The following is a 10,972-nucleotide window of genomic DNA, read 5'->3' on the forward strand; positions in this document are numbered from 1 at the left end:
TTGTATACCCACAAATACGTTCATAGCAGCAGCATTTACACTAGCCAAAAGGTAGAAGCAACCCAAATGTACCTGACAGATGGTATACATATAATAGAATATTCAGCTTTCAAAGGAAGGAAATTGATACATGCTACAACAGGGTGAAACTTGAAGACATTATATTAAACTAGAGGCCCGGCCCGATGCATGGAATTTGTGCAAGGGGCTTAGCCCTTGCAGCCCTGGCTGCCTCGGCCAGCCCTCGAAGCCCCAGCTTCATCCAGAAGGTCGTTCTGCTGTTTGGTCTAATTAGCATATTAGCTCTTTATTATATAGGATAAGCAGTTACAAAAGAACAAATACTGTGTGATCCTACTTATATGAGTTCCCGGATTTCTCAAATTCAGAGAAAGTAGAATGGTGGTTGCCAAGGGCCAGGAGGAGGTATTGGGGAATTAGTGTTTCATGGGTACAGTTTCAGTTAGGGAAGGTAAACTTCTGGAGATGGATGATTGTAATGATTGCACAACAGTGTATACTTATAAATGGTTAAAATGGTAAACTTTATGTGTTTACCACAATTTAAAAGTGAAAAATCATCTCAATCTTTCTGGATAGTTTCCAGGACTTAAATATTGTTCAAACTCATGTGTCTTGAAACATTATTCCTTAGTCTTCAAAAATTCCCACAAACTCAAAAATCTTATTGCATTACACAATGTTTAAAGTCCTTTGCCACTTCAACCTTTCACTTCCCCTGGGCATTATAAATCTATCAGCTAACCAGAGCAAATGAGCAATTCCTTATTCTCAAACCTACAGATTTACTTGGTGTATTTGACTAAATAAGTAATTAACATTTCCCCATGAGCATTTTACAAGTTGTAGGATGGCTATGTACATTGTCACTGTATACTTTCAGTAATCTAACATTAAGCATGCTGGCCCAATCTTAACATGGCTGAGATCAGGAAAGTTAGGTCCTTTTCCCAGATTCTTGAACATGAGCTTTCTTCTCTACCATCCTAATTCTAGGTAGCATGAGTATTGGAACCCAAATCTTCTGGAATGACTAGGAGGAAACACCTAAGCCTCCTCCCTTTCCAGCCACTAAGACTACTCATGTCCATTCTCCAGCTAATAAGTAAATTGTTAGTCAGAAATTGTGCTAGATAGTAGGATGAGAGGCAGACAACTATAATTACAGTATAGCATGACAAATGGCATAGAAACATAGACACCATAGCTAAGGTTTGAGGTGTTAGATTTAGTGATTTGATCCAGGTTCTTAAGATCAACTATCACTGTGATAATCAGATTTATCTCTTGATTCCTTCTTCGTTATTCCCATTACAAGAATTGAGTTTCCTCTAACATTTTGTCTCCCTTTCAAACCCCAAGTACTACTGCTCCCCTAGGGAGGTACCCAGAACCCAAGGTGCTAAATCAAAGTTGTGTCCCAAGTTTATGAATATAAAGAGATTTGCTACCATCTTACATACTCTTCATGCTGCTGCGTTGGCAAAGGATAAAATATTATTTGGGGTGGGAAATTCTTCCAGCAATTCCTCAATGGATTCCTACTAAAATATGTAAGTATATCCAATCCCATACAATGTACAGACTAGAGCAGGGGTGGGCAAACTTTTTGACTCGAGGGCCACAATGGGTTCTTAAACTGGACCGGAGGGCCGGAACAAAAGCATGGATGGAGTGTTTGTGTGAACTAATATAAATTCAAAGTAAACATCATTACATAAAAGGGTACGGTCTTTTTTTTTTTTTAGTTTTATTCATTTCAAACGGGCCGAATCCGGCCCGCGGGCCGTAGTTTGCCCACGGCTGGTCTAGACTGTAACAGTGGCACGTGTAACTGATATAAATGAAACAGGAGTTGAATACATTTTCTTACATGAACTTTAGTTATTTAGGCAGACACTAGTTAAAACAACTATTACACTTGTAGAACATATTTTCTTAGGAGTAAAAACATCACTTTACTACGTAGAAAAAATAAACCCAACTTAGATACTTATGTGGAAAATAACATGTCAACCTTGTATTGTGATAAAAATGTTTAATTTTACAAGTGGCAAAACAGGTAGATTAGCCTTTTGGTTCACACATTGTAGCCAAACTGCTGCTTATAACCTGATTCTAAAATAGTCACATCACCAGTACTGAGGGACATGATTCAGAGAGGTTTTCTGGGAATAGTTCTTTAATTACAACATAGGGAAGAAATGTTTATAAATCTATAATTTAAAAACAAATTCAAATAGAAAAATATTTCCTCCAAATAAGAGAACTAGAAATTATGCATGTAACTTAAAATAAGAGAAATTGTAATTAATGTTTAAGTATAATAATGGTATGAAATTTTGATACTTAAATTATCCTCAAAGCTGTTGAATGAATACTATCAAATTTTTCCTTTCGGGTTTATGCTTCTGGCTAAGAACTGACAAACAGAGACTGAGGTTTAAAGTGACCGAAAATTCTTCACATGGTTTCTTGGGACCATTTGTAAGCTCTTTTTCTCTACAGTCCAAAGACAAGAAAAAGTTTCTGATTTGAAATCAGAATCGATCTGCTGCTCTGCTAGCCACAGCTCGAATATTGCCATAAACCTTTGATGGAGGATTTCCTGTAGAGGAAACAAAACAAGCTTCTTTAGCTGTAGAAATATACTCACATATATAGAAACTACATGGAAAATGGTCTACAAAACTCTAAAAGAACAGGAACATTTTCCATTGGATCTATCTTTAATCAACAAAAGGCCTAAAAAGGAAACCATATCCAAATATTCTCCAAAAAAACCCATTTTAAATCATAAGAGCCAACATATTTAGGAAGGAAGCTAGTCAGACCTGGGCACCAAGGGAGAATCTCCAGTGTTTTCTGAGTACATTGCTACGCTCCCTGTAACTCCTGACCGAGTTACTGACGCTGATGCCGTGGGAAATGGGACCAAGTGGATTAAGCTGACGGGTGCTGATCAGCAGCTCCCTTTTCGTTGAACCTAAAATACGGTGTCATTGCCTGATGCTCTGGGATGGCTTTTCTGTGCACGTCACTCATCAGGGAAAGGCAGTGAAGATTTAAACAATATAAGCCAGTAAATCCTTTCGCTTTAGCAGACATGGAATCCAAGCAAAAAGATTCCTACTTCTCTCAGGGTCTCATTTGCCAGCCCCCAGGAGTCTCTATTTGCTATCTTTAACATTTCTCTAAACTGACTTGCAAATCTGGTTTACTCTAGATCCTCTATTCGTTGTAGAGAAAATACAAAGAAATTATTACCCAGGATGAGGTTGCAAATGGCAGTTCTTGCCATCTTGATGTTTTGGAAAGAGCCAAGGATATGAACTTTCCTGCAAGAAAAAGTGAGACAAGTTAGCAACAAAATACATTTCCTTTACTAAGTCTTGTAATCCAGAAACTGAAAAATCATAAATACAGACTTCTAAGTAAAGGCTGTGATGATGGCTGCAAACTCTGCAAATATGCTAAGAACCCACTTTGAAAGGGGGAATTTTATGGCATGTGAATTATGTCCCAATATAAAAAATATTAGAAAATACAAACATAAAAACAAAACTAAGACATTAGATTTTGGATAAATAATGACCAAAATAATGTGTTAGGGCTTCATACACTTGTTCTCCTTTAATCCTCACAGGAGAATCATTAGGTAGATGCTATTTACTGTTTTACAGATGATGAAAATGTTTACAAGAAACCTGTTCAAGATTATACACTGGCAGACCTGGGATTATTGATTACCCAGAAATGCAAGAAATACTGTACTTGATTAAAACATCTTTGGATTTCTACTATATAGCTTTCTAAGATTATCTAAATCTCTTCAGTACTCACACCCAGACCATTTTAATGGGAGTTCCCTTGCTGAATGACTTAAAGATCTAAAGAGAGCATTTTGCCTTTTCAACTCATCTTCCAAAATTTCAGTAAACCACCCGAAATCGGCATTGGGAACATCAAGCAGAACCCTCTCCCCGCTCCCCCCGCCTCACATAGGCTCAGGTATTTCTGAAATTGGGGTAAGAGTGAAGCTACTAACAAGAAAATCAGTTAAAGTCTATTCAGATGATCCCCAGGTTTTCTTCCCCATTCTGAGCAAACAGGCAACCACCCCTCTGTAACTCTGACGAAATTATTGGGGGGAGAGGGGAGTTTGTTGGAGAAGGTAAAAAACATGGGTACCAGACTCAGCTGAAGAAGAATCATGTTATAAACGGGCAATGTCAAGCAAACATTTGCACACTGTCTTCCATAACTGGGCTCCAAAGCCTGGCAGCAGGTAATACTGAACACTGGTCTAACAAAACCCACAATGTACGGACAGGATGGTTCGGAAGAGGAATAAACTGGATCGTGAGAAAGGCTGAGTGTGTGGAGGGGAGGGGAGGGGAGGGGGGAAAGAAAGCTAAATCCTTATCATTTATAGTAGTCAACAATGAATCGGAAAAAATTAAGAAGCTGGCCTATAAGATATTTGGAAATATGGAGATAAATAATTTTTAAAAATTCGCTGAGTTGAAATTGACTCCTCTAAAGAGGAGGAAAGGGAGGTAGGCAATAGAAATTTTTGGCTTTTTAAAATATGTGTATGTCTAACAAAAATAGAATTCTTTAAAGCATGAAAGATGAGAACACAGCAAGAATATATAAAGCGTCAGTAGTTTTCCTACTAAAACAAAGTAATGGGGCAGTAGTTGGAATGGCATGGAGGTCTCGGGACATACAAGCAACATGACTTCCTCTCCGATTTATCTGCATATATATGGAGCAAGTAGTTTTTAGTTTTATATCTTGCTCACATTATATTGTATTTTACCAGATTAGCAACTCATCCAAAATAACATTGAGAGGTGTACAACAGTCCACTTTATGGCTAGATCATAATTAAATTGTTCAACTTGTGAATTTCCAATTAGCCTATTTGTAGCAAAGACCACCAGATGGTACATTTCTTTAATTTTGAGTAATTCAATTTACAAAAATACACACAAAAGATCTAAGAAGCAATTCAATAGCAACATTATTCATAATAGCATCAAATTGAATATCCCAGTGTCCATCATCTGTGGGTGGATAAACAAAATGCAATATATCCATACATTGGACTGGTACTTGGCAATAAAAAGGGATTACTAATACATCCAACAAAATGGAGAGTCAAAACAACTAAATGAAGCCATATCCCAAAGAATACAGACTGTGACTTCTAGGAAAGGCAAAACCACAGTGACACAAAGTAGATCAATAAGTGCCTGGGTTTGGGTGCTGCAAAGGTACACGAGGAACTTTTGGGGTGAAGGAACTGTGTGAGTGAAGTGGGATTACAGGACTGGTACCTCTGCCCAAACTCACTGAACTGAGTACTTAGAACAGGTGAATGTTATTGTATGTAAATCATTCCACAATAAAGCTGTTAATTTATTTCAATGAGTACATTTTTTAAGGTAATGCTTATAAATACTTATAAGTTTAAGATGTACTACCCATAATATGATTAACAAACCAGTTCATTTTTAGATTTCTAAATTAACAAGTTTTTAGGGCTATCCTATATAATAAAAGGCTAATATGTGCCCTAACCAGTTTGGCTCAGTGGATAGAGCATCGGCCTGTGGACTCAAGGGTCCCAGGTTCGATTCCAGTCAAGGGCATGTATCTTGGTTGCAGGCACATACCCAGTAGGGAGTGTGCAGGAGGCAGCTGATCGATGTTTCTCTCTCATCGATGTTTCTGACTCTCTATCCCTCTCCCTTCCTCTCTGTAGAAAAACCAATAAAATATATTAAAAAAAAACACACACAAAAAAAGAAGAGGCTAATATGCAAATTGTCTCCTCAGGAGTTCAACTGCTCGCTATGATGTGCGCTGACCACCAGGGAGCAGCGTGGAACAAAGGAAGGCCCTGATTGGCCCTGATCATAGGCCAGGCCTAGAGACCCTACCTGTGCACGAATTTCATGTACCAGGCCTCTAGTATTTTAATATGTGGTATACATTTCACAATTTCTTAAGTTTCTAGTTCAAAAAAACTTTTCCCCTGGCTCCCTACTCCCAACTCTAGACTCAATTCATAAAAGATCAAAATTATAATACACCTGTCCTCAGGTACAGAGGTCCGCCAAAGTAGTACTATAGTTATTCTTTTTTTTTCTAAAATATATTTTATTGATTTTTTACAGAGAGGAAAGGAGAGAGATACAGAGTCAGAAACATCGATGAGAGAGAAACATCGATCAGCCGCCTCCTGCACATCCCCCACTGGGGACGTGCCTGCAACCCAGGCACATGCCCTTGACCGGAATCGAACCTGGGACCCTTCAGTCCGCAGGCCGACGCTCTATCCACTGAGCCAAACCGGTTTTGGCAATATAGTTATTCTTTAAGTACAGAAATAGTTGAACCTCTCAGTTTAGAGCAAAGATGAGACAATTTCAAATAAAATTATTTTTGGATTCGGTAGCAGGCAACGGCTTCGTCTCCCAACTTTGTGCATTATATAATCTCTGAGCCATCTGCTAGTTATCCCAACCTGGCAACAGAGCAGCTTCAACCTCACGGACGGGTAATTAGACTTCCTGCACCCTTACATTAAGCCTGTCTCATCTTATTTATGTCCCCATATGTTCTCTAGTTTCTGCCCAATGTGACTACTCACCTTCCTTTTAGGAAGGGCCTTTAAATACATATTTTAAAAGGAACTCTCACAACAGCATTTGCTCTCCCCTACTGACTTAATAGATTCCCCTGAGAAACTATTTACATTTTCACCTGTCCTATAATTCCTTTTAATACTGGTTCCAAACATTCCCTTCATGCTAACTGAGGAAAAAATTTCTAAGGTTTTCCCAACTTAATCTGCTTTCACAGTAAGTAACTATTCATCCAGAACCATATGCTGACAAAGATTTAGTGGCAACCCTATGCATAAAATACAACTTTTATGACCTTCTGAAAGGCCATTTTATCTTTATGACCAAGCAAAAGATCAAATGTAAATGACAACAATAATTTTCCTCAGATCACATACTTACACATCAGCTAGAACTATCCGCGTCCGTGTCACGTTCTCTATGGTGAATTTGGTTTTTCCTCCTTTGCCAGCGATTCTCCCTATTGCCCTTGACAGGTGGTCTCCCTTTAGAGGCTTCACTAAATGAGAAAAGCAAGACCTCAGGAGGCGAGCCATTCCAGTACTCCACCCACTTCCACATACAGTGTAATCTTTAACGCAATTTCCCTCCTAACAGACATGAAATATGCTTTTTTTTTTTAAAAAAGCTGCTAATAATCCAGCTCAACCAAAGCTTTAGGAAAGCTGAGAAACACACAATACAAAAGGACAGTATTTCATTACAAAAGACTGCCATACACTCACCATCTGTAATTTCAAAGGACTCTAAGAAGAGGTCATCCAACCTAATGAGAGCAAGTGCATCCTACAATATAAAAACAAATACGGTGAAGCCCTTCCATTTAAATCCCTGAGAATGAGTATTAAGCTAAAATACACAAATTATGGAATTAAAAATTCGTATTTAAAAAAGTCCCAATTCATTGAAACATTCATTTTGAGTATTTTTCAAGCCCCTATTTCAGATGTCGTGAAATCACTCACCTCTACCTGAAACCCGAGAATAAAGGCTTTCACAAAATCGGCGGCTTTTGTCAGGGCGCTAACATCCTTGGTTTCTTTACAAGTCTGTTTTAAAAGAGGCACACATTATAGGTGGTGATGAAAAAGATAATATTCTAACAGAATACTAGGAATGACCTTTCCCTTTATTGTAATTTCCTTCACCACCACCCTTTCCCCAGTGTATTCTCCGTGACCCAGTTTTTGCTGAGGTAAGTACTGTTTAACTTGCAAAATAAAACTTTCCCAACTCCAGAGGTAGACAGTCCCACCAGAATGCTGTCAAATGACTGTACTCCATCCAGATCTGACTTGGGCTTAACAGCAAGATCCCTGTGGCACAGCCGGAATGCTGAAGAACGTCCTCAGACCAGCCCCTCAATGCGCCAAGGCCGAAGCCAGTTGTCTTATCTTTCAATACAGTCTTCCCTGCAAGCTGTGATCTAATCTCCCAACTTCAATCATGTGTGTACTGATGTTTCCCACAGCAACAACCCCAGTACTAACTACTGAGAGTGGTTTAAGCAGGGATCCTGCCCTCAAAGAGTTCACTGGATAATCACAGGAACAGCTATTCCTAACATGCCTACCACGGTAAATGACATGCATTATAAAGGTGCTTTCCGTACTACAGCGCTAAGCTTCATGACAACCCTAAATATTAAGTGATATAAAGACCGATGTTCGAGGCAACTGAAGTACTAAAAGGTGAAAAAGGTAAGATTTGAACATAGGTCTGATTCCAAAACTGTTATTTCCACTCTCCCACATAGGCTCACCATCTAATTGAGGAGACCACATCCTTGACAAATTTGAAACCATACAGGGTTGTATAAAACTAGACCCTGTCTGAGTCTGGTTTTAAAACTGGATCCTATCCCAATCCTCTACATGACCTTGAACAAGTCCCATAAATATTCTAGGTCTTAAGTTTTCTCATCGTAAAATAAGGGCGCCAGGGTAGGAGATCCCAAGAGGTCCCTACTAGTATCAAAATTCACTTATCAGCTGGATGACTTTGGCCAAGACACTCCTTGGACCCTCAGTGTCCCCACATCTATAAGATGGGGATATGTCCTCTCCCTAACAGGGCTGTCCTAAAGGCCAAAATGTGTAGCATGTGCTAAAGCACCCCTTGTGCCTGGCGTATAGCAGCATCACAACTGTTAGTGGGACCCAAACTGAGGGTACTGCAATCCATATGACAGCGAAACACAACACAGTTTTGGCACTGAAGGCATGACTGAAAAATGGACTGATCATAAAGGAGAAAGGACGTGAGCTAGACCCTAAAAGATGAAGGGGACTGAGACAGGACGACAAAGGGGGGAGGGAGGAGAGGGTCTTCGTCACAGAGGAAAGCCACCCGGACGTATGGATATAAAAATTCAGAGAGATGGTGGGACAGACTTGGGACTGGGACTCCTACTTGAAAGGCAAGTTCAGTCCGAAACTTAACTCTTGTGTTTCAGAGACACTGACGATGCCAGGTCATCAAAACAAAAGCAGTGTTGTCTGGAAAATTAATCTGGCTCGGCACAGAGGACGGAGTGGTGAAAGACGATGGAAAGCAACGAAGCAAGGGAAACCTATAAGGAAACAGGAAGTTTGGGCATGACGCCATGAAAACCTGAATGAAAGTGGTAAGGAAGTCTACTGTCAAGTTCTCTCTTTTAAGCGTTACCAACGACTTAGAGTGCCTCTCGGCTTTATTCCATTGTTCTAGCCCAGCCGTAGGCAAACTTCGGCCTGCGGGCCGGATCTGGCCCGTTTGAAATGAATAAAACTAAAAAAAAAAAAAAAAAAAAGACTGTACCCTTTTATGTAATGATGTTTACTTTGAATTTATATTAGTTCACACAAACACTCCATCTGTGCTTTTGTTCCGGCCCTCCGGTCCAGTTTAAGAACCCATTGTGGCCCTCGAGTCAAAGAGTTTGCCCACCCCTGTTAGTCTCTCAGTGGAGATGAGTCTATAGCAGTCCTGATGACAGGCAGCACAACAATCCTCAAAAAGACAGACTATAATTGATTTTGGTCTTTGATTCTGATACAAAGTTGGCACTCAGAAAAAGAAGCTCTAAGTCAATTAATTTTGATTGTCGAACCACTGGGCTGACACCATGGGAAAAAATATATACATGTGTGTAGTACTGTCTATATGTGTATACAACATATATGTGTACATATGTAATTTGTACTTATTTCTAAGATACATTTTCCCCCAAATACCAATAAAATAGATAGTGCAGCAAGTACTTCAGCTCATTATTTACAAACTTCTGTTTATGACGACCTCTCTTTAGCTGGCCTTTTCTCAGTTCAACACAGAACATTATAACAAAAATATGCAGAGCATAACATAACCACTATTTTGGTATGATCTCAGGCTCAACTTATGAACTCAACTAATATGCGTGTTAAATGCAAACTCACTAAGTTAGAAAACTGGGAGAAAGTCATTTAACAAAACAAGTCCCACGGAGGAAAGTCTATTCCTGCATGTTCATCCCTGTAAACCGTATTTGGAAATGGTTGGCATTCTCCATACCCTGATTTCTACATTCCTCGATTTCAAGTTAAAGCGAATCTGAAGTCCCAAATGTTCTACGATAGGAGTAAATATCTTCATCCAGTTCTCTTTCAATGGTGTGTATCTGTTAGCTGGGACTGGAATTCTCCTTGTTTCTTCTTTCCCATCCTGCAAGGAAAGAACGCACAACTGAGATGCCTGAAGGAAGGGGGGTGGAGCTGTAACTTGACAACTGATCCGCACAAAAAAGCTCCCTTTCTCTGAACGAATTAAACGTCAGCGGAGTCACGTCTGGAGCTTCCGAAGAGCCCACGCAGCCTCACCATCACCACCGACTTGGCCTCCCCCAGGTCCCTACCCCACTCCCGTCCCGGGTCCCGCCAGTACCAGGAACCCGTCCCCGGAGAGGGGCGGGAACACGGGCCTCTTCGCCGGCCGGGCCTCCTCGGTGTCCATGCGGCTCGCGTCCCCGCCCTCCCCCGCCGCGGACAGCTCCTCCGCCTGCCTTTTCTTCGCCCTCCGGCCACCCTTGCGGGTGACCTGGGTGAAACCGTCCTCGGCCACAGCGCTCTGTGCCTCCATTGCGGCGGCCATCCTCAGGAATCTCCAGCCTCCGCAGGCGCTTCCGGGTGGAACACGTGCGCTGCTGCACTGCGCAGGCGCACCACGTGCTCGCCAACCAGCCGCAGGGCTCCGCCCCCTTTCCTAAGAGGTCCCCACGCCGGGGACCTGAAGCAGGATTTTTGTGTGAGTTTGCTGGGGAGGGAAGAGGGCTG

General features: G+C 40.7%; 1 protein-coding gene across 1 annotated transcript; it reads right to left on the minus strand.

Moving 5' to 3' along the window:
• Positions 1-1,776: 1,776 nt before the first annotated feature.
• PNO1 (partner of NOB1 homolog) lies at positions 1,777-10,843 on the minus strand. The gene is made up of 7 exons (XM_081100729.1): positions 10,584-10,843; positions 10,215-10,364; positions 7,646-7,729; positions 7,406-7,466; positions 7,062-7,179; positions 3,289-3,359; positions 1,777-2,629 (listed from the first exon to the last, which is right to left on the minus strand). The coding sequence occupies exons 1-7, from the start codon at positions 10,788-10,790 to the stop codon at positions 2,562-2,564; spliced, it is 759 nt and encodes a 252-aa protein (XP_080956855.1). The 5' UTR covers positions 10,791-10,843; the 3' UTR covers positions 1,777-2,561.
• Between the last annotated feature and the right edge of the window lie 129 nt (positions 10,844-10,972).

This window comes from Myotis nattereri (genome assembly GCF_964212035.1).
Source record: "Myotis nattereri genome assembly, chromosome: 10".
Lineage (NCBI taxonomy): Eukaryota > Metazoa > Chordata > Mammalia > Chiroptera > Vespertilionidae > Myotis > Myotis nattereri.

Bases quoted from the DNA above. Each gene is read 5' to 3' on its own strand.
- PNO1 (XM_081100729.1), bottom strand. From the start codon at position 10,790: ATGGCCGCCGCAATGGAGGCACAGAGCGCTGTGGCCGAGGACGGTTTC. The intron at 7,730-10,214 runs GTATGGAGAATG...CTTTTAAAACAG, and splicing joins CGAGGAATGTAGAAATCAGG to ACTTGTAAAGAAACCAAGGA. The intron at 2,630-3,288 runs GTAATAATTTCT...TTTCCTCTACAG, and splicing joins CATTTGCAACCTCATCCTGG to GAAATCCTCCATCAAAGGTT.